The sequence below is a fragment of the Manis pentadactyla genome, chromosome 3 (genome assembly GCF_030020395.1).
Source record: "Manis pentadactyla isolate mManPen7 chromosome 3, mManPen7.hap1, whole genome shotgun sequence".
Classification (NCBI taxonomy): domain Eukaryota; kingdom Metazoa; phylum Chordata; class Mammalia; order Pholidota; family Manidae; genus Manis; species Manis pentadactyla.
The window spans coordinates 213,970,324-213,993,027 of record NC_080021.1 but is presented as its reverse complement, the minus strand read 5'-3'; the positions used below and the strand labels follow the sequence as shown (position 1 = coordinate 213,993,027).

Genomic DNA, 22,704 nt, shown 5'->3' with positions numbered 1-22,704 from the left:
ATCCTCCAGGCTCCTCCTGCGTGACCGTGGGCCAGGTTCTCCCCTTGCTAGGCCTCAGGGTGTCCACTGTACCCAAGGGGACTGGACTAGGTGACCTGTAAGGGGTCCCAGGTCCTGGGGGATGGAAGCGAGAGCATGCACTCCCACCACCTTCCACATCACAGGGGCCTTGGCCTGAGGCGGGAGGCAGGGAGTGCGCAGGCAGGCGGGGTCCCACGTGGCCGCTCACAAACCTCCTTGACCATCTGAAGGATCTCGTCCTTCTGATAGCTGTTCTGCTGGAGGAGCTGGGCGTGCTCTCGGTGCCCGAGTTCCAGGCGCCGTTCAAACTCGAGTTTCTCCAGCATCTTCTGTTCCTGCAAGAAGGTAGATCCTGTGGGCATTAGGACACGGGAGCAGAGTGAACCAACCTCCTGCTGGTAACAGTGCGGGCTGCAGGTCTTCAGGCTGAGCAACCCTCAGGGCCCAACTGTACTAAGATGGGCTGTTCACTGGCAGAGGCAGTGGTTTAAGGTCTGGGGTTGCGCTTCCTCTGAGCCTGTCTCCTCATCTGTCAGGTGAGATACTCCACCACCCACCAAGCAGTTTGAGGCCGTGGTGAGGCAATGATTGTAAGAGAAGAGCATTACTTTATCCTCTAATTTAGAGACAGGAAGAATTTGTTTCCTCAAATCTTTTATAATAGTTGAGATCTTTAATGGGAAGAAAAATAACAGAAAAGGCATTTTCTTACCTTCCTCTTCTCATAGTCCGAGAACCTATTCTGGGGGGAGAAAAGATAGTGGTCAAGAGAAGATGGGCAGCAGCGGCCCTCTGGGCCAGAGTCACCGAGGCAGCCTGACACCACCCAGACTCCCAGGCCCCTCCAGAGCACTGCAGCAGAATTCGGGGTGGGAGGCAGTCTGATAAAGGGTCCCAGATGGTCCTAGTGGACCCCAGGGGTGAGGGCCATGGGCTCGCACACCCTAGGAAGGTCTTCAAGGCAGGTCTGGGGTTCTACAGCACTGAGGAAGTTTGGCGCTCTGAAAGAAAGACCAGGAATCGGGATATTGGATTCCCCTGTATGTGGGCACCACACGCCTGCAGTGCCCAGCTCTGGCCACCGAACCACACGCACAGGAGTGCATGCAATCCCTGCAGAACTGCTCAAAACAGTGAAAACACTGGCAATGATTCAAACGCTCACCGACAGGTGGTTACCTCAACCATCATGGGGCATCCGTGCAATGGATTATCAGTCAACTGCCAAATAATGGGGTAAATGTGGGTGTCACTGCAGGGGAAGATGCCCGCCATCTGTTGCTCTGTGCAGCACGAGAGCGCTCTTGTGAAGACAGCAGCAAAACTCAACCCTGAGTTTTGTACTTCTTGAGACAACGTTCAGGAAGGAGATTCATTACTCAGTTTGTGATGATTACCCGCCGTGCGGTGCAGGGGATGGGTAACTTCACTTACTTTATATTTTCCTTGTTAAAATTTATAACAAGGAGCATGAATTACTTTTGTAGTTAAACACCAACGCATTCACACACACTTAGAGTGGTCCTTTTAATTAGTTATCCAGCTCTAAGACCAGGAGCAGTCTCAGCCTGAACTGTAAAAGCAGGATTCCATAAGGAAATCAGACTTTTGCTATGTTGAGAGTAGGAGTAACATTTAAAAAATTAATCTTTTACAGATAGTATCTGAATGCATTCTCCTTGTAGAAAATTAAAACAACATATAAAACATTCCCAGTGACCACTCCCAGGCCTAATCCTGGTTCCCTCCATGCCTTCAATCCCCCATGTGACTATCATTTCCAAACCTAAGTCCATGCATCTACTTACATATAATTTGTACCTTTGGAAAAAAATACGTATTTGTATGTGTGTGCATACACGTAAATGTGCTGTTTAATGAAGGTATAATTTACATATTGTAAAACTCATCCTTTTTAGTGTACAATCTATGAGTTTTGACAAATGCAGTCATGTAACCACCACAATCAAGATATAGGGTGATTTGGGGAATCACCCCCAAAATTCCCTGTGCCCCTTTATCATCAAACTTTCTTCCCACCCCCACTCACTGTCAATTACTGATCTGTTTGCCTAAGTATTTTGAATCTTTTTAAACTTAAAAATGGAACTATACCACACCACTGTGTTCTGCAACTTGTCTTGTTCACTTACCTGTAAGTCCTATGACCCAAGTCTAGAGAGATCTGTCTCCTGGCATGGATGTAACACATTTGTCCAGCCTTTTCCCTCTGATAGACATCAGGGGGCTTCCAGTATTTCATTATTACAAGTAAGGCTGGAATGAACATTCTTGTAAATGTCTCTTCACAAAAGCGTTTCTCTGGGGTATATGCTGAGAAGCGGAACTTCGGGCTCATGGGCAATACGCATTTACATTTTTGGCATATATTGTCAAGTTATCTCCCACAGTGGTAATACTAACTTCCATTCCCAAGAGCAATTTTTGAGGCCACTGATTCCCCACACTCCGGTCAACAGAAGTGATCAGAGTGAAATCTGCCTGTCTGAGGGGGGGAAGGTATTGCATTGTTTTAATTTGCCTAGTTACTAGGGAAGCTGGGCATCTTTCCGTGTATCAGCCATGTGCACTGTTTCATTCTGCAAAGAACGCACTGATATATCTTTGGCCTGTTTTTTTTACTGGGATGGTTTTCTGCTTCAAATTGATTTGAAAGAGTTCTTTATATATTGTCTGTTAATCCTTGATCAAATGTATATTGCAAATACCCTCTAAGATTATAAACTAACACGATTTTCCTGGATAGTCTCCCCCCTAATGTTCATTGAGCTTTCAGAATAAATATAAAATGATAACAGCATGCACAGCAGCCCTGGAAAACAGGGAAGGGTGGCATCAGAGAACCAGCGATTAATAAAAAATAATTAAAAAATAAATCAGTGGAAGATAGGAAGCCAAACCCCCAGCAGCTGAGGCCCCCCTCACAGCCACCAGGGCCTCGGCTTATGGCAGCAGGGGGCGGGGGCTGGAGACAGTTTCTGTCCGGCTCCAACACCAGGCACACCCGGGCTAGTGCGGCAAACCCTTCCAAGCTTTCTCCTCCGTGTTTGTCCTGGGCGAGATCACCCCCAGGGACCTGGGAGGGCCAGCCTGCTACTGGTGCTGACATGACTTCTTTGCTAGCCTGAGAGCATGACAGGCATCCTATACAGCGAGTGGCACTGAAGCAAGAAGTACATTTTGAAAGACAACAATGAACAATGCAGACATGATCCCCGCTCTCACATAGCTCCAGCCAGCAGGGGAGAAAGACATTAAGCAAGCTGCCTCCTGTAGAATTTTTCCATTTAGCCCAGAGCCATGCAAAGTGCCCCCAGGGAAACAAGGTGCTCTGAGAATATGTAACAGGAGACCGGGCCTGGCTGTGCATCAAGGGAAGGCTTCCCAGAGGATGTGATGTTTAAGCTGAGAACGGAAGGATGAGACAGTGAGAGAAATGAGCTGGGAGAGTTCCAGGCAGAGGGAAGCTGCATGTTCAAAGGGCCTGTGGATAAAATGAAAGGTTGGCTGGCTCACTACACACGTGTGGGCAATACGTTGCTATTGATTCTATATAGAGCTCCGCCCAGTGCTCTGGGTGACGCGGTGGCATGGCTGCAAGGCTGAAGGAGAGCAGAGCAGAGGCCCAGAGGATGGCTGTGCGGGCAGAGAGGCCCAGAGGCAGAGACCGGCTTGCTGTGTGCAGACTCTCTGAGTGAACAGGATTTTAGTGACTGACCTGCCACCGTGGAAGTAAGGTTGGGTATAAACCCTTTCACCCCAAGAATGTTCTACTGTCATTTCTTTGGTCACATTGAATCCATAGTGAACTTTCCCAGGGCTGAAACCCATTGGCGAGACAGGACCCTAGGCTACTACTGACAAGACGTAAGTGTTGGCGAGAATGTGGAAGGAAGGGACCCCTCCTGCACTGATGGGAGGAATGTAAACTTGTGCAGCCGCTATGGAAAACAGTGTGGAGGTTTCTCAAAAAATTACAAATAGAAATACCATATGACCCAGCAATTCCACTTCTGGGAACAACAGAAGAAAAAAAAATAACTAATTCAACAATGTATATTGCACCCCTATGTCTACTGCAGTGTTGTTCACAGTAGCAAGACAGGGAAGCAACCTATCTTGTTGTCTAAGTGTCCATCACTAGATGAATGGATAAGATATGGTACATGTACACGGCAGAATATTACTCAGACATAAAATAGAATGAAATTCTGCCATTTGCAACATGGACCTAGGTGTTAAGTGAAATAAGCCAGACAAATACCATGATCTTGCTTACATGTGTAATCTAAAAAGCAAGACCAAACAAAACTGTCTCAGAAACACAGAGAACAGACTGGTGGTTACCATACGGGAAGGGGGTGGAGGGAATGGGTGAAATGAGTGAGGAGATAGAAAGGTACAGACGTCCCATTATAAATTAGTCACCAGGATGATAATACAGCTTAGGCGACATAGTCAATAAAACTGTAATGACTTCGTATGTTGACAGGTGGTAACCAACACATAACTGGTGAGCATTCCATGTTTATAATTGTTGATGGTGTATACCTGAAGCCAATATACTGTATATCAACTGTTTTTAATTAAAAAAAATAAAGACAAAAACACACACACAAAAAACAAAGGTCCCAGTGGGTTGGGGTAACAGAGAGGAGCGGGATGCAGCTGACACTTGGGGGGGCTGCTGCCTGAAGTGCTGGAGGAGGCCTGGTGAAAACACCTAAGCACGTGGGCCCGAATGGAGGCAGATTCCAGTTTGGCAGAGGAATCCAGGGCTGCAGCTCTGAGCATCCCTGCACTGCCCAGCGCCCCATGCAGCCCTCCGCTCCACAGGCCAGCGGGCACATGTGCTTTACCTGCCACTCCACCTCCTCCCTGGAGAATCTGTCCGAGGGCCCGTCGGGGCTGTCCTGGGAGTTCTCGGCTCCTTCTTGCTCCAGGACTGGCAGCAGGTACTGAGAAGGGGGGTAGTATTCCAGCCCTGACTCTGCAAGAGACAGACCCAAGCTGACCGGGAGGGAGTGGACAGCCTAGGCACCCAGAGCCATCAGCTGCCCTCACATCCTGTCCCACCCCCACCTCCGTCCACTGCACCCCTGCCCTCATCTGTGCCCTCCTTGTGGTTCACCAGCCCTAATGCCTGAGCTACAAATATGCAAGCATTTAATAGGCATCAGCTGAGTGAATAGCACAGTATGCCACCTGCCTCTTTACCATCCAAATGAGAATGAGGTGATGGAAAAAGCCTGAGATTAGTAGAGAAGGCTGGGTCCAAGGTCCAGCTTTACTCATAATTTCCTGTGCCTAAGACCTTAGGCAATAAGATTCTTGCCTTCTCTGGCCCTGTATATAATTTGAAAGGGTTCATACCCTTTACCTATTTTCTATTGGTTTGCCTCATTCTTGCTAATTTGTAGGTGCTCTTTACATATTGTAGTTAATAATCTTGGGTGTATAAGATATGTTGCAACCATCTTCTTCTAGGTAGTAACTTGTCTTTTTAACTCTGATCATGGTATCCTCTTGAGGCATAGAAGTTTCAGATTTTAATGTAGTCAAAGTTTTAGTCCCCTGGGAAGGATATAAATAGGCAATTCACAAGAAATACTAAAAAAATGGGCAGTAGACATTTTAAAAAGTATTCAGAGTCAAGAAAATGACTATTAAAATAACAGACTCTCATTTATCAATCAGATTAGAAGACTTTTAACAATAATACCAAGTGTTAACCAGGTTGTAGGAAAGAAAAGAGTCCTCTCAGATACTCCTCACTGCAAATGTAATGTAATGTGAATAAGTGGAATATAAACTATAAATGTAAATAGAATGTAACCTTGTGAAACCTCTTCAGAGTGCAATACAGAGTGCTTGTCCCCTTTCACCTGTCAAACGCTGCCTGCCCTAGAGGAACACGCACCCTGTGCCAGAGGTGCCCGTCAAACTGGTCATAACAGTGGAAAAATGGAAATGACCTCCTGTTCACAGTAAGGGGGTGGCTGCACAGCCATGGGACTCCACCACGTGAAATACCACACAGCAGTTTAAAATCAGGCAGATCCATACGTTATGAGGTGGGAAAAGGCCCAAAACCTATTCTTGAGTGAAAACAGCAGGGCATGGAATCACATAAGGATACCTTTTGGGGATTTTTTTCTTTTATGTTTTAAAAAGACAAAACCAAACATTTTACACATATATGTATAGCTGTTCTATACAGCTTGAATAAACTGAAGGATTATCTTAAGCTATATAGTGGCATATGTATGTTCACTGTTGTATTTTTGGTGTCTCTCATGTACTAGACACTACATAATTTTGAAATAATTTTAAAGAAAATAAAGGGTTTGGCTGAGCTCAACCAACAGCCAGGGTACATTAGAATCACCTGTGTCTCAAAGACTTCAGTAGGTGTGGCCTGGTTAACTCTTGTGTGACATAACTTTTCTTTTTTAAAGTGTGACACATGTACAGAAAAGACCACAGAATCTCCACATACAGCTCGATGAGTGGGTAAGAGTGAGTCCACCCTGGTCAGCAGGAATCAGTGTGGCTCAGAGCTCAAGTGCTGCCACAACGGCATGTTCCTCCGGGTCTGGCTGCTCCCCAAGCCGCGTCGGTGAGCTTCCTTCAGGGTGCTGCACGTAGCAGCAGTGTGTTTTGTTGCATGGCTGTGTGGTACTCAACGTGAGCATGAACAGGTTACTGACCCATTTTACTACTGAAGGACATTTGGGCTGTTTTCAGTCCGGGCTATTGTGAACAGTGCAGCATTTCTGTACTTGGCTTTTGGCATTTTTTGAAAATTCTTGGTACTGGTAGATTCCATTTGGCCATTTTAGTGGGCGTATTAGGGGTTAAGTGTATTTCTTTGCAATTTTAGTTCACATTTTCCTGTTGACTAAAATGACGTTGGGCACTTTTTTTGGCTCCCATTGGCCACCTGGATATTCTCTTCTGTAAAGTTCTTATTCAAGTCTTTTGACAATGCCTTTTCCTGACTGAGCTGTAGTTGTTTTCCTATCTTCTAGAAACAAGTCCTTTGTCGGATATGTATGTACTGCAAACATCATCCCCAACATTTGCCTTTCTTTCCCCGAATGGTGTCTTTTGAAGAGAAGTTTTTTATTTTAACAGAACCTAATTTATCAGTTTTATGGCTTGTGCTGCCTGTCTCCTATTCAGGTTTTTTCCTCACATGGATCCAATTGGTCCAGAATCAGTCATTGAAAAGACCTTTGCTCTCCCTTCTCACTGCTTTGCAATGGCACCTTCGTCATGAAGCGGATGGCCGTGGGTTTGTGGGTCCCGGCCATGTTCTTAAAGTTTCTCAGGTGACAGGAGTCCCTGATGAAGAACAACCTGCTGGACAGGAGGTGACTGGGGACAACGCCTGCCCCTCCTGGCACCAGGACCAGGTGGCCCTGGGTTTTAGCTCCTGATGTACTGCCACGCCTCTCAGCCCAGAGGCCTTTCACCTATGACCCCAGCTGGCAGGTCATCCCAGTTAGTTCTGTCCCCACTCTTGCTTCCTGCAGTCCCTTCCCCCTGCAACTGGAGTGATCTTTGTAAAAAGCAAATCTGTTGGACACGGGGCCGCACGCCCTCCCCAGCTGCATCCCATCTCTTCCCTCTGCTTCGGCACCCAGCCCCCAGCCCTCTCTCCGTGGTGCTCCCTGCTCCCCTGCCCCGGGAGACCCTTCAATATGCACCCGCTTCCCCTCTCTTTTCTAAGCCCTCTTCATCCCTCAGGTCTCAGCTGGGCCACTTTCTCAGCTGCCCGTCCCTGAGGCCCCACCGCATCAGGTGGCTGCTGTGCCTCTTGAAACCACGATCAGTAATTATTTCCTGGTGTGATCATCTGTTTTGCCTGTTTCTCCCGCTAGCTCTGGAGAGCACCAGGCGGGCGGGGCCTGTGGCCTCCTCAGTCTCTGCCATGTCCCCAGCCTGGGCACAGGGCAGTTGCTGGGGCCGTGGTTGCTCACTGAGCGAAGGAGGCAGGCCGCCTGGCTTTACCTTTGCAGAGGAACCGCTGAATGGCCTCGGTGCCAGCGCCACACACCTCCGGTGGGGGGTAAGCCATTGACGAGGCATCCAGGCTCAGGGTCTGCAGACACAGGGGGCCCCACTTTATGGATGTCGTTCACATCACTGCTCATTGCCAGTTATTCACCTGTGTGCTTACTGTCTCCTTTGCCAGGCGGGGAGAGCTTCCCTGTCTTGATCGGGCTGTGCTCCCAGACCTAGAACAGTGGCTAGCACGCAGTAAGCACTCAGTTAACGGCTTTGGATAAGTATGTGAATGAGTGGAAAAAAGGAAGTTGTAGGACAACAATATAGAATAAGATTTCATTTTTGTTAGAAAAATATACTCATGTACTCTCACTTTAGTGTATTTAAGTAAAAAATTTAGAGGAATATATATCAAACTCAAAGAGGTCTCTAAATGGTAGATTTTGAGGTACTTCCTACATGAAATATTTTTTAATATTTGCATTTTTTAAAGCAAAATGCATTTATTTTTTTTTTAATAAGAAAAAAGAAATGTTCATACAAGCATGCGCACATTTACAGGTTTATGAAGCCCAGGAAGCAGGGACCTAGGTTCTCACAAACACCCACAAAGCTGTCCACAGCTGTGGTGTGAGATCTTTTTTAACCAAATCCTTCTCCTGCCATCGTCTCACTTCCCACAGGCCTGCTGATGCCTCCGAGTTGCCAGCATGAGTTACCTAAGGCCCCTCTCCGGAGCTGATGTCCTCTGCGCCTGGAGCAGACCCGGAGCAGGGCATGGCCTGGGAAGTGGCTGAGTGGGGAGAGTAGCTCGGGTACCCCTCCCTAGCCCTGGCCAGCACAGCCCTGGCAGTGCTGAGTGAACACACATTGCGGGGGGAGCCTGCTCTGCAGCAGAGGAGCGGACAGCCTGAGGCTGGGGGGCCCAAGAGCAGAGAACCCCATCCCGGGGGGCTGAATCTAAAGGAAATGGGTACCATTACCCACACGAGGGAGCCACACAGCCCCCCACTTACCTCCAGGGTTCTAGCATGTGCCAACATCTGCGGCAGTCTCTGAATCTCGTTTTCACTGATGTCAAGAGTCCGCAAGCTTCGAAGTTCCCCCAAGGAGTCTGGGAGCTCCTTCAGCTTGTTGTCTGGAGAGATCCCAATGGCACAGATCAGCACCCCACAGTCCCTTCCCCAGGTTCCTGCCCGACACCCACTTGGACTCAGCAGGGGGTGGGTGCCTCACTCTCACCCTAGGACTTGTGCCACATCCTGGAACCTGACGCCCTGAGGAAGAACATGACAGTGGAGCTTCAGGGACCTGGATTTGGGTTCCCACTGCACCACTTACTAGCTGAGCGACTTTGGAAAACTGACTTTACCTCCTTGGGCTGTCAGTCTGCCCTCCTCCCTGTAAGGCTCTGGCTCCAAGGGGTAGCAGGAACCCTCCAGGCACCCTGCTTCGGGTTACCATGGGGACAGACTCACCTAACAGGGGTCAGTCCTGTGTTTGGTGATACCCGAGGACTGGCTGCCTACATGCTCAATGGCTACAGGTGAAGCACCCAGTGATAGTGGCTGAGACAACACAGGGCTGACAGAGGATCATAAGGACCGGGCTTCCTGGCCTCCTACCTTTCACACTGAGGGTCTGGAGTTGGGTGAGGTTTCTGATGGAACGTGGGAGATAAGTCAGTTGATTCCTTTCCAGGTTCAATACCTAAGAAAGAGGGAAAAATGACCTGAGAACTCACATACAGATAACCACGTCTACCCCTGCTTCAGGCCAGGCATCATCCGGGCAGCACACACACTCCTTATCTCCTCCTGAGAGAAAGGTAAGACTGTTATGATCCCATTTGAGAGTCGAGAAAACTGAGGCTCAGAGGTGAAGTCATGTGCCTAGGGGAGCAAAGCCAGGCCTTGAACCCGGTTCCTGATGAGGTTCCCTCATTTACATAGGCCACAAAATGCCCAACAATGGCCCCACAATTGAGGGAGGAAGAAGGGGACTAAGAGATCCTGGGATCTGGGTGAGACAGTGTGCCACCAGGATCGTTATCCCAGCGTCAGGAGAAGCAAGCTGAGCTGCACAAAGGCAGTGGGACCCACACAAAGTCTTGGCCGGGGGCTGGTGGTGCCGGGAAGGAACCCGGGCTTGTTGGACCCCGAAGGCTGATGCGGCACAGTGAGGCCGACAGGACGACATGTGTGGCAGCCATTCAAAATGACGGGGCAGATGAATATTTAATGGACCAAAAGGATTGTTATGAGTTGTTGTCAGGCATCCAAAAGTTACAAAACAGTGAATGCAGCAATTCTATAAAAATGTATATAGAAGAAAAGTCCAGGAGGATTCACTGTGGCTCTGGTGGCAGTTACAACTGTCCTGCCACAGGTTCTCCACGTGACCTTGGGCGGGTCAGTCATCTCTGGGCTGCAGCCTCTTCCTCTGTAAACTGCAATGACCACTCACATTGCAGGCCTGTTCACTCAAATCATTTCTTGCCTCCTCCATGTTCCAGATGGTGTGCTGGGCAGGGGTGCTGCCCTCGAGGATGCCACCTCAGTCAAGTCATGAACACTCAGCTAGGATTTACAGATGGCAATTAATGCTCTCTAGGAAATAAGCTGGGGTTGAGACGGAGGTGAATAAGGCAGATCTACTTCGCGAGGCCAGGGAGGGTTCTCAGGGACATGTGGGCCGAGGTCATGAGCTCTTGACCAGAATGCAGAGCTGTGCGGAGGCACCTGTGTACCCAGTGGGGCGCAGGAGGCCAGAGGGTTTTAGGAGCTGATGTCAGGGAACAAAGGGCAGAGGGTGGGAGAGGAGGCTGGGAAGACAGGGGGGCCCATCAGGTAGGGTCCGACGGGGCACAGAGGTGGATGGATTTTAACTTAAGCACAATGGAAAGCTGCGGCTTCCTCTCCCAAAGGGGGATAGTGCTAACACCTGCCTCGCCGGGAGGCCCTGAGGAACCCACAGGTAATGCAAGGGGATGCTTGGCTCAGAGCTGGCGTAGTGAGCACCCAAATGTAGGGGCGACTACTGACAAGGACTGGAAGTGAGATGATGGGTCAGAGTGCTGAGTTTATTGTTTTGAAGAGGCAGATTCGCTGGGTACTCTTTCTGAACGTAATAGTGAGGCAGGGCAGGGACATGAGACAAGCATCACGGTTAATTTTTCCTGCCTATGATGAAAAATGCTGATATATAAATGGTATAGTAAGAACAGGAGGGACTCCATCTTAAGGCTAAGATTCCATTTTAAAAACCAGGGAGTTAGGAGGTAAGGTTCCTAACATATTTTATGGTAATCAGCCAATAACCGACCCTATCTTAAGGCAGGGCAAGCAGTCCGAAATGATATGTCCCAGCGCTTGAGGGTAATAACCACCATCTTGGAGAAGAACAGGATCAAGAAATTCCTTATGTTAAGTTTAGCTTACAGAATATCTAGAAGCCAGGCTGTGGATGGTGACATAATGTCTCTCACTGGAAACAGACTTCATGAGACCACATGTCACGCCTATGCCCCCTGGCCCTTTGCCCCATTCTTGAAAGCCTTAAAAGACAAAATCCTAAGCCTTTCAGCACACCTCCTCTCTGAGGGTGCCCACACTCCCCTTTCTTCAAGTGTGTACTTTATCAAAAATAAAGCCTTCTTGCTGTTCAACTTACTGCATTTTGTCTCTGTGCATTTCCAGGCCTCTTGGGAGGTTAATAAGGGACCCTTTCCCCAGTGGTAAGACTTTGCTATTTCATTCAATTTTCTACACTTAAGCACAAGTCTTCACTCTCTCTGTCCTACTTCAGACAAGAAGGGAGGGGCTACTAAGATCTCTGATTTGGGCCTGCAAGCTCCCGTCGCCTGGGTGACCCAGACGGGACTGCGGCTGTGTGACCAAGCTCCTGAGCAGCCTGCCTGAAATCTCCTTTCTTTGCCTTTGGGAAGTTCTCGGAACATAATCTCACTCCATCCAGTGCTCTGTAGCTCCCCCAAATCCTGGGGTGGTAGATGATTAGTTTTCATACTGTGCAGATTCAAACGGACAAGGGACACCAGGTGACCCTGGCTGCAGGAGTTGGCAAGGGATGTGCCCTGCGCCGAGCAGTTCAATGGACTTCCTGTCCCTTCCTCTGCTTTCCCTCGCTCTCTTCTGCCTGCGCGGCTGCTGCCATTTGGTGCTGCTCTCGCTTTAATGAATTCCTTCCTCACCTACACTCGTCTGACCTGTTTGATAATTCTTTCTTGACCAGAATCAAGAACGGTCCCCCACCCAGGCAGAGGTTTCCCCTAATGCATAGAGAGAGACCTCCCTGGATGCGGCTGCCTCAGAACTTAGAAGCACATGAAGAAATTCCCAACACACATGCTAAACATATGGTAGAGAGACACCCACAGCTCAGACTGCAATAGCAGGGGGGTCACTGGGTGTCCCCAAAGCAGAAGGGTATGGGGAGCTGGCCCCAAGTACAGCCCTGTCTAAAGCACAACCAGAACATTCCAGGCAGGCATGACTGCGACATCTCATGTGGGCAATCGGAGCTGGGTTTTCTGTTTCCTGCTGCCATACCTGCAGTGCTGTCAGCTGCCCGATATCGTCAGGAAGGGCTGTCAGCTGATTATCGTGAAGATCCAGAACCTGCAAAAGGAAGACCAGCTTAACCTCCAAGGGGCACCAACCTGGAAGCCCCTCAGAATTCAGGCTCCAGAGAGGCAAGAAGATGCTGGGATGAGGGAGCCCTCACACCTTCGGGTTGAAACAAAGAGCACCAACCCTCCCCATCCAACTCAGTGAGCAGCCCATTTCACATCCTTTTTCAACACATTATACCATTTCATCCTTTCATCAAATGTCTTAAACTGTTGAGTAAAAAAAGTATATGCTATGAAACTGCATGCAGAGATGCATATGTTAAAAGGAAATCTCCCCCATAGGATAAGTGTATATTTCCCTAGAAAAAGACTACCAAATGTGCAATAAAATGTTGATAATGGTTCTCTGGAGTGTGAAATTACATACATTTTTTTCTTCTTTTCCTTACTTAATGGTATTTGCTAATTTTTTAAACAATGAAAATGATTGAAGAGGCACAGCAGACATGTATGTATACCTAAGTATATATAATATACATGTATATGAAATACAAATGTACATAAATATAAGAAATGTTTTTTAAAATTTTAAGTTTTTTCTGAGTGCAAAAATAATGCATGGTGGCCTGGAACAATAAAGTAAAAGCTACCACTAAGCTCCACAAGGCACAGCCGTGAAAAACATTCTGGCGCCCATGTGCCTGTCTTTTTCTCTCTCAGTGTGTATCCTTACTGTTACAGCTCAGGTGCACGTGGAACAACCCTGGGGCCACATCTCACGTTTACTGTGGATACGTCCCAGGTCCTGTCCTGGAGGAGCTGACAGTCAGGAGGGAGTTGCCCGCAATCACAGGGCACTCACACATCGACCACGCACCGGTGTCCCTCCTGTTCCTTCCTGTTTGGGATCAGCAATCTCCTAGTTCACTTGCTGTGACTTCATGGTTTGCCTTTCCACCTATCAGGTAAGCTCCCCGAGGGCAGGGCCAGTAGCTGGTTATCCTTGTAACCCCACCCAAGCACAGTGCATAGAAGGTGCCCAGCAAACAATGCCAGTCAGGCCCCAGGTTGAGGATTACATTACACCCGTCTGGCATGAACGTTAACAGAGCTGATGAGAAGGGAACAGGGATGCTCGGCTGCCACCCGGAGCACTAGGTGGAACCCCTGACGCCTAGGAGGAGGGCCACAGTACCTTGATGGTTGCCAGACTCAGAAGGCTGCAGGATTTAGGAAGCAGGGAAGTGAGGTGATTTGTGTGGACGATCAACACCTGTGTGGAAAAGATGTGCAGCATGGAAGGTGGAGGAAGAGCTGCAGAAAGGGAAGCCTGAAGGCAGTGCGGGCAACTCGGCACAAGCGACACAGTGGCCCACCCTGTCCCCCCACTTCTCTGCTCTCCCAGACGCTGCAACGGGATGTGGTTCAGAGTCATGGTGTCTCTGAAAGTGGAATCACATGACCTTAAAGCCTGGAACTTCAAGGGTGAAAGGGACCTTAGAGGTCTAATTCTACCTTCCACCCTGAGAAGGGATCCCCATGGAGTTGTCCTGACCTTAACCTCCCACGGCTTCAGTGTCTTCATATGGAAAACAGAATGATAAAGTACCTGTGTCCGAGGGCTGCCACAGGATTAACAAGCTAACGGGCAAGCACTAAGCCCAGGGCTGAGGCTGTGTCGTCTACTGCTACTTTGGTTAGGCATCGACCCCTGCATGGATGCTTCTAGTGTCAAGGAGCTTGAAGGGAAAACTTTTTACCTACCTGCGTTCAGATAATTCACTTAGGATACTCTCGCTTATCTACATTCAAAGTTGCAATGCCTTTCTGAAAAATCATACAGTCCACTCTTATTTCCTCTGGGTGACCAGAATGAAATGAATGTGGTTTTTATGATTGACAGTGAGGTCAGTGTTTACCATGTGACAGGCATCCTATTTGGTGTATTTACGTCCCTACCTATCTACCTATCTGCCTATCTATGTCTCTGTCACTCAATTCATTCTCCCAATACCTCTGTGAGAGTGGAACTGTGAATGTCTTCATTTCGTAGATGAAGAAACTGAGATGTAAGAGTTTAAGGAAGTTGCCCAAGTCAAGAGGGGCAAAAGCCAGGATGTGACCCAGGGTCATCTGACGCCAAAGTCTATTCTCCTAACTGTGAAAACACCTGCTGCAGCTGACAGGGTGAGAATCAGAGAAGAGAGATGTCCATGCCATGAAGACAGCTCCTAAAAGTCCCACCTGATTTCCAACGAGCAAACATGCCATAAACAATTCTCTGAAAATGAAGACGCATCTCACCTTCTTCTGTAAAACTTTGCATGTTGCAAAAGCCCCAAACGGAATCTAAGATAAGATAAAGAAGAGTCAGTGTCTCCCTTCCCACCAGTTTTTGGTTTCTGAGTGGCACACACATGAGGGAGAGGTGGGGCGGGAGGTGTACAAGTGCACACATGCTGATGTGGAGAAGGGTGCTAAGCCGGGGGAAGGCTGGGGAGGGGTGCTGCCAGGCACATGGCTGGCCCTCCCTTCCCATCAGCTGGCAGGAGGCTGCCTGCCCAGCCCTAGCCCACCCGTGCCATCCCCATATGAACTCTCTCAGGGGCAAAAGAAATCTTTCTGGTGCTTTGTAGAGGCTGGAGAATCCCATACTCTCCCATACTCCAGGGACCTGGGGATACATTTTCTAGACTCCTTTCCTTGATTTTTGAAGACTTGGTTGAGGCCAAAGATTGTCTCAATTCTTTTGGACAAGAACAAAATCTGAGGAAACATCTCTTGACTAGTGCTTCTGGTCTTTTTAAACCCCAGACACATCCATTTTCCCCAGGGACACATGATCCAAGAAAAAAGGACAGATCAAATCCACAACCAGCATGCTACCCCAGTTTACCTCTGAGAGCTCACATTTAGAGATGTCGAGAATGTCATCTGCCCCGGCTTCTTTTGCCTAAGGATAAAAAGAATAATTAAAAAAAAAAGTGTTCAAACAAAATACCCTTGCAGAGTAGATGAACCAGACAAAAAGACATAGGGTTAAGAATTGTAAGGGACCACAGACACCATCTGCTCCAACTAGTCCATTTGGCAGGTGGGCCATCACCCCTGCTTTAATGGGGCTGGAGGGCCAGCATGGAAGAGCAAATGAACAAGTAATGGCAATTATGACCAGTCTGTGGAGGGAAATGCAGGGCATTCCTGAGAACTTGATGGGTGGCCTCCTCAGTCTGCTCTGAGTCAGAGATTTCCTCCAGGGATGTGAAGGCAGATGGGAGGAGCAGAGCTTGTTTAGGGACAGTGCAGAGCCCTTTTTCATGGGGCAGAGGTGGAAAGGCAGATGGACTCAGAGGAAATCCATTTTCCTCACCACACACATCTGGTACTCCAGGCGCTTCCGAGCCTCTTCACTAGGTTTCCGCTTCCGGAAGAAAAGCGGCATCCTTTCTTTTTCTGGAGCAATTTTCACAGACACTAGGGCATAGGAGAGAAGTTAGGGCCTGGGGAATTCGTCACACCCAGGATAGATAGCACGGTAATGAGAGCATGTAGCTGATCTGCTGAACTGGAAGTTTCCTGATGGCAAGGGCATCTTGACCATCAATCCATGCTATGAGGCTGGTATAGCAGGTCTGTTCCAAAGATGCTCTTGGAGGACTAGTAGACTAGGGTGATGGAACACTTTTAGTGCCCCTGAAACACTGTCAGGGTGGCATTAGCTAAGCAAACACGCCATGGCATCAGCCAGCCATGACCTTGGGGAGCTCAACTACACCATAAGCAGAGAGATGTCAGAGTTAAATAAGAACTCAAAAGCAATCCTAAGGCACCTTACCACTCTCCTAGTTATTGTTCCCTTTGATTCTCAACACAGCCCTGTTTATATTAACAAACTGATGCTCACTGAGTTCAATGATCTGGTTATGCAGCCTGGATTATAGCCAAACCAGTCTGAAACTCTGCTCTTGCAAATCCTGATCCTGTGGAGCTGGGGCTCAAATAACTCAGCACACACTAAGTACACTGTCCTGAAATCAGGAGCCAGGTTCGTACTGCCTGCCCAGTATCTGCAAAGATCAGTGCTTCACCAGGGACACTGATAAGCCAGGAAGCAACCCAGGGGAACTTATGGTTAACAGCATGGGCTCTGGGATGAGGTATAACTCGGTTTGAACCCCAGGCCTGTTACCCACCAACCATGTCATCTTGGCTCACCTATCTGAGCCTCAGTTTCCGCATCTGTGAAGTGAGTAATGTTACCAACACTGGGTTCTGTGAGGATCCAGTGATTTCATATATGTAGAGCCTATCGCACAGCACCTGGCACATAATGAGTGCTCAATAAAGGTGAGCCACAGAGCGCCACACATCTAACACCTTTATTCAGCGCAAACTACATTTTAAGGAGCTAGGAAGAAGAGGGCTAGGGAGAAGACACACCCAGTCCTCAGGAGGAGTGGTGAGATCGCAGGTCTCTGCCCAGAGGGGCGTGGGCTGTCTGGGGAGCCAGCCAAGCCTGCAGAGCTGGCTCAGGCCCCTCTTGTCACTTCACCTGTCTGGGGGGATGGGGACCAGTCTAAAAACATCTCTCCCTCATTCCTGCCTGATGACAAGCTCTTACCCTTCTGCTCCCCAATGACCAGCCCTCCCTCATCCCCTTCCCGAAGTCCAGCCCTCCCCACCTTCTCCATCCCTCCCAGAAGATCAGTTCTTCCTAACCTGCTTTCTTACGCCTCATCCATCCCGCCGACCCCTACTTCCAGCCCTGATGGGAAGAACCACACCCATCCTCCCCTGGCTGGAGTGGGGAATGACCGACCTGGCTTTGTGCGTGGACGGGTCCCAGACGTTGGTTCCCTCGAGTGGACCTGAAGGCAGGCAGATCACTCATAGGGCTTGGTCAGGGACGCCGGGTGGCAGACCACCCGGCACGGCCCCGGCGGAGCCGAGGTCTGGTCTCCCCCAAACGCAGGAGCTGGGGACCGAAACAGAATCTCAGGAAGTCCTGCAGACCGGCATGACGAAGTCTACGACTGAGATCCGCAGAATCTTAGAACTGAGTTGGACAGCATTTAGACCGGAATAAAATTGTTCTGATAACCCAAACGCACACAGTACGAGGGGGTTGAAAGGTGGCCCGGGGTCGCCCTGGCCGCGGGGTCTCGTTAGCGGAGTGCGGACCCTTCAGGGGAGGGGCGGGACTCTGGGATTGGGTGATAGGGACCACAGGGTGACCCTCACGGTAAGGGAGAGCGGAGAGCAGCAGGGCCTGGGAGCAACCTCTCTTATCTGCCTCCCCTATGCGAATTGCCCCGAATCCCCCTTCTGAGCCCCTAGCTACTGCTCACCGCGGTGCCGAGCCCTCCAGTCTTCAGCCTCAGGAGCCTGCCCACAAGCAACATGGCGGCATGGGCGTCGCTACGAGGCTGGGCGGAGACTGCGGTTCTCGCGAGAACTTCGTTTTCCTGCCTATATCCGGCGTAGTCTGACGGCCTTCCGTCTTTCGGCTCGGAGGAGGCCAAGGTGCAACTTGCTTCGGTCGTCCCGAATCCGGGTTCATCCGACACCAGCTGCCTCCACCATGCCGCCTAAGTTCGACCCCAATGAGATCAAAGTCGGTGCGTGCTTTAGCTGTGGCCGGGGCTGTGGATGGAGCATCTCTCTTCCTCGCAGCCCATTGCGCCGGCGGTCCCCGCCCCAGTTGCCTTTCCCACTTCGGGCCTTAAAGCTGCTGCCTATTAAAGGTCTTGCTAGTGCAGCGTTCTGGCGCCGTGAAGGCCTGGCCGAGTCTCACTCTTTCTGGGCCTCAGTTTCCCCATGTGCGAGTGGGGAGGGAGGACCGGACGACCTGCGGCGGCTTTGCAGCCCGCATGCCTTAGGGTAAGGTTTGTCTCCTGGCGCTTCCCTGCAGGCTGGGTTGGCTGGCGGCCCGACTCCCACGCCGCCCGGTGTGGGCCGCGGCACCCGTAGCCGAACTGAAGGCTGGTGTCCCCACGTGGCGCTTGGAGCGGCCCACGCCCAAAGAGGACGGGGCGGTCCGCCTCGCTCTCCCCGCTGTGGCTCTTGCTGCCAAAAGAAGGCAAAAGGTGGTGTGGAAAGAGGGCTATGGGGCTTGCTTTGCAGAGGCACTATACTTTTTTTTCCTCACAGTATATCTGAGGTGCACCGGTGGGGAAGTCGGTGCCACGTCTGCCCTGGCCCCCAAGATCGGCCCCTTGGGTCTGGTAAGTCAACCTTGTTGGAGGGTTAACTTAAAGGAGAGCAGTTAAGCTTTGGCTTGTGTAAACGACTATGAGGTGCCGTTGACAGTGATGCATTGCCATCTCAAGTAGATCTGAGCCACTGAACTGGCACTAGGTGCCACAGAAAGGTTACATATGGAAATTGGACATAAAAAGGTTACTTGAAGCTGTAACTTAATCTGCAGTGTCTCTTAACTGCTGCTTTTGTTGTACCTGATAGGCTAGAGGAGGTCACGTGGGAGAGTTTTGACTCCAGTGACTTAGTGACGCTGGACAGCCCAAGAGCCTGTTTCCTAGTCCAGGAGGTAGACATATTACTGAATTAAATGGCATGTGGGCGAAGGTCATGGTGAACATTCAGAGCGTGTTATTTCCAACTACACTGTAAACCTACTGGTTAATAGGACCAGCTTTAGTCACCTGTTGTCCCTTCCATTTTGTCCCCTTCGTTGAACTTGTATTTTCCTGAATGTCTTTAGGCCTTTATTCCTTGGACGGGGGTCTCCTGTCCCAAACGCTCTCACATTGGCCTTAAACTAGTGTCCTACTCATCCTTGGCCCTCAGCTCAGGTGGTGCTTACTAGACATCATTTCTGTTTAGGCTGCTGGTCACCAGGAAATTCTAAAGTAGCAAATACAGATTAACTTGGTTTGAGCTGACCAGATCTGGCATATTTAAAGCTCCCAGGTGTTATGAAGAAACAGACTTCACCCCTAGTCTCGTTTTCCCAGTTTACTACTGTAATAGCCATACCTTGATTTGGTATATTGAAGCGCTTCAAGTAGCTTCCTTGTGTGCTGGATAAAGGAAGGTTTGGGCAGGATTTCAGGCTGAGCTTCAACTTAACGACACAGTGTGATTATATACCTTTATTTCTACAGTCTCCCAAAAAGGTTGGTGATGACATTGCCAAGGCAACTGGTGATTGGAAGGGTCTGAGGATTACAGTGAAACTGACCATTCAGAACAGACAGGCCCAGGTACTCGGCTTGGGGGGTAGGGCAGGGGTAGCAACCCTGAGGATTCCTGGGTGGAAGGTTTTGCTGACACGGCCCCCTGCCACCAGTGGTGAGCTGAGAGCCAGTTTAAACGTGAAGGCTTACTTTGATGAGAGCATGGGCCAAAAACAAAAATAACGGGTCCAAATATTAATTCTAACTTGTGTGACATTGGGCAATTCACGTAATGTCTTTAGGCCGGTTCATATTTCAGATTGTGAAAATTACTTGAGAATGTTCAGCAAGCCCAGTGTGTGGCCCACGGTCTCTGAGAGTCAGCGTACATGTCGGAGGGGAGGGGTAGAGCTTACTCACACTGCGAATCTCTTCTGCAGATCGAGGTGGTGCCTTCTGCCTCTGCCCTGATCATCAAAGCCCTTAAGGAGCCACCAAGAGACAGAAAGAAGCAGAAAAACAGTGAGTGGCCTTTTCTCTGGTAATTTATGAGTGGTATTGTGTCTGCAGTGTTTGATACTCAGCTACCTATTTCTCTTTAATGAACCCTAGGGATTGCACAGGGATTTGATGTTGGTTGTTACAGAGCCCAGCACTATAAGCTCTATCATGTGGCTCTCCCAGTCCCTGGTGGTGGGGCAGGTCCCCTCAGAGTGCAGGAAGGAGGGAACCAGGTAGGATGGAGCAACTGAGAACAATGGCCAGTAATCAGGAGAAACTATTCTGAGCCGGACAACACTCTGAACAGCTTGATTAACCCCAGGAACTTAGCTTGTCTTTTTTCATCTCTCAAATGGATAGTCACTTCCATGCAAGATTAGGTTTTGGCCCTAGCCACCCGCCACTGCACCTGATCAGTTCTCTGTTGGCTGGTGCAACCCAGTGGTGAGCTGATACTAAACCCCAGCTTAGGAAACAGGGTTGTTCTTCATGTGGATGACTCTGTGCCGAAAGCATGGGAACAGCCTGGAAATAGATGAGGGGGAGGACGTTATGGGGTCTGTACTGGCTTTGGGTTGTGATGAAGCTTTTGCTGTTTCTTTTTTTCTGTAGTTAAGCACAGCGGAAATATCACTTTTGATGAGATTGTAAACATTGCCCGACAGATGCGGCACCGATCTTTAGCTAGAGAACTTTCTGGTAAGAGGACATGGAACCACCTTAATTAGGGGTGTAGTCACTGAGGCATTTTCCTACTTGAAGGGGACTCTTCTCACCAAGACCCAAAGTTGGGACCCAGTGTCTTTTGGGTTTGAAAGAGTGGTTTGAGAGCATGAAGACTTAGGGCTGGATGGTTAATCTGGGCTTCAAGGGACCCTTGGGAGACCTTGCATTCAGAGTTCACTTAACTAAATGGAGCTTTGAATTTTGGATTAGGGGAGCAGGGATGTTATTTCTGGTATTCCATGAAAGAGGGATGTTCCTCATCTGTCAAGTCTTTCCCCACTGGTAGATAGCAAGCAACTAAAGCTCCTCTGATGCCACCTTTTCTTAATTACAGGAACCATTAAAGAGATCCTGGGGACTGCCCAGTCTGTGGGATGCAATGTTGATGGCCGTCACCCTCATGACATCATAGATGACATCAACAGTGGTGCAGTGGAATGCCCAACGGTAAGTGGCTTCTGCATCAGTTTCATTTGCTTGAAATCAGGATGAAAGCTGGATGGGAACTAATGTATTCATGGAATAAAGAAATGGTCAGTAGTGGGGTGGGGTGAAGAATTTTTGTCCTGTTACTGATAGGATTTCTTTTTTTCCCCCCAACAGAGTTAAGTACTGCAAAGGAAAATGTCAATAAAGGATAATTTGACAACCAATGAACTTTTGATTTGGCCTCTTCTTTGGGAAGCTTACTCTGGTAAAATGGTAGTTGCTGGGCCAGGGTGGCAGAGCCTGTGGAAGTGGCAGCTCTCTGGGTAGCAAGCTCAGTGAATGTGACTAATGCTGTTTGGAGATACCTCAGAAAAGACACCTGGGGTGGAAGTCCCAGGGCATTCTGTAGACACATATTCAGAGTTGTCGACAAGCAGAAATTAATGCCAGAGAGAAAACATGTTTAGCATGAATACATGGGGAAGCCGCTCTCCATCTGGACCAGCCTGACCCTTGGGTGGGCTTGGCCCTATCATCTGAACCTGGGTTAGTTTGCTTTAAGCTAGTAGGACTGTGTCTTTACCTTCCCCAGGTCCCCTCCTCGTTTTTCCTTAGTTCTGTTCCTATTGACTCATTCCTAAAGCTCATCACTCCCTTCTACCTCAGTAGGTGTGCTTTGAATGAAAGAATGAACCTCAAGATACCTGGGCACTGGGATGATTGATAGGCTGCATCTTAGCAGCTTAAAAGCACCATCTGAAAGGGGCTTCTGGGTCCCAGCACAAAGGGAGTTGGCAATGATTAGTCGAGTAACTTACTGTCCCCAGCATAAGTAATTTCTTTGCTCATGTTAATGTTGTCCATAACCCACTTGTGCAAGCAGTGTTTGAGAACTGCTTTTAGTGGAAAGGATTACCTGAGAGCTCAGGTCAGATAGAATAAGCATCCCAGAACACGAGCTGGGTCACCAAGGAATCAGCTTGAAGCCCTTAGGTGATGGTTGAGGTTACAACCAGCTTTCCTTGCAAAAGACCAATAATAGGGAATCTGTAATCAAATGCTTACCTAACGAAAATCCAGGGAAGCCACACAGGCGTTTCTAACTGCTGAGGTGAGATCATACCAGTTGGGTGTGAGGATGTTCTTTAAGGGCCAAGAGTAGGACCCAGGTCAGTTAGTTATGAGGGAGAAAAACTGAAGAATCTGCTTCTAAAGGATCAGCTGCTTCAGCAAGAGGGAAAAGACATGAAAAATGACCCACTTGCC

The 22,704-nt window shown here is 49.1% G+C and overlaps 2 protein-coding genes and 1 non-coding gene across 7 annotated transcripts in view; 2 read left to right on the top strand and 1 right to left on the bottom strand.

The window, feature by feature from the left end:
- LRSAM1 (leucine rich repeat and sterile alpha motif containing 1) overlaps positions 1–17,737 on the bottom strand; it is a 36,872-nt gene extending 19,135 nt beyond the window's left edge. The window contains exons 1-12 of one of the 5 annotated variants that reach the window (XM_036913868.2): positions 17,466–17,737; positions 16,024–16,120; positions 15,557–15,599; positions 14,951–14,995; positions 13,842–13,919; positions 12,624–12,692; positions 9,681–9,765; positions 9,072–9,193; positions 8,059–8,149; positions 4,902–5,032; positions 734–763; positions 234–356 (exon numbers count right to left, since the gene is read on the bottom strand). In XM_036913868.2, coding sequence (XP_036769763.2) covers positions 234–356; positions 734–763; positions 4,902–5,032; positions 8,059–8,149; positions 9,072–9,193; positions 9,681–9,765; positions 12,624–12,692; positions 13,842–13,919; positions 14,951–14,995; positions 15,557–15,599; positions 16,024–16,088 — 882 coding nt within the window. In that variant the 5' untranslated portion in view covers positions 16,089–16,120; positions 17,466–17,737. Of the gene's footprint in view, positions 1–233; positions 357–733; positions 764–4,901; positions 5,033–8,058; positions 8,150–9,071; positions 9,194–9,680; positions 9,766–12,623; positions 12,693–13,841; positions 13,920–14,950; positions 14,996–15,542; positions 15,600–16,016; positions 16,121–17,465 lie in introns of all 5 variants that reach the window. The other 4 variants (XM_036913866.2, XM_036913870.2, XM_036913871.2 and 1 more) reach the window with 4 other exon arrangements.
- A 366-nt stretch (positions 17,738–18,103) lies between these two features.
- RPL12 (ribosomal protein L12) lies at positions 18,104–21,662 on the top strand. Its single transcript, XM_036913884.2, has 7 exons — positions 18,104–18,264; positions 18,797–18,870; positions 19,771–19,869; positions 20,223–20,304; positions 20,896–20,982; positions 21,344–21,456; positions 21,613–21,662. Exons 1-7 carry the CDS (start codon positions 18,228–18,230, stop codon positions 21,616–21,618), a joined length of 498 nt encoding a protein of 165 aa, XP_036769779.1. The 5' UTR covers positions 18,104–18,227; the 3' UTR covers positions 21,619–21,662.
- LOC118926717 (small nucleolar RNA SNORA65) lies at positions 20,680–20,809 on the top strand. Its single transcript, XR_005030595.2, has one exon. It is a non-coding gene; the product is annotated as a small nucleolar RNA SNORA65 (small nucleolar RNA).
- Positions 21,663–22,704: the final 1,042 nt, after the last annotated feature.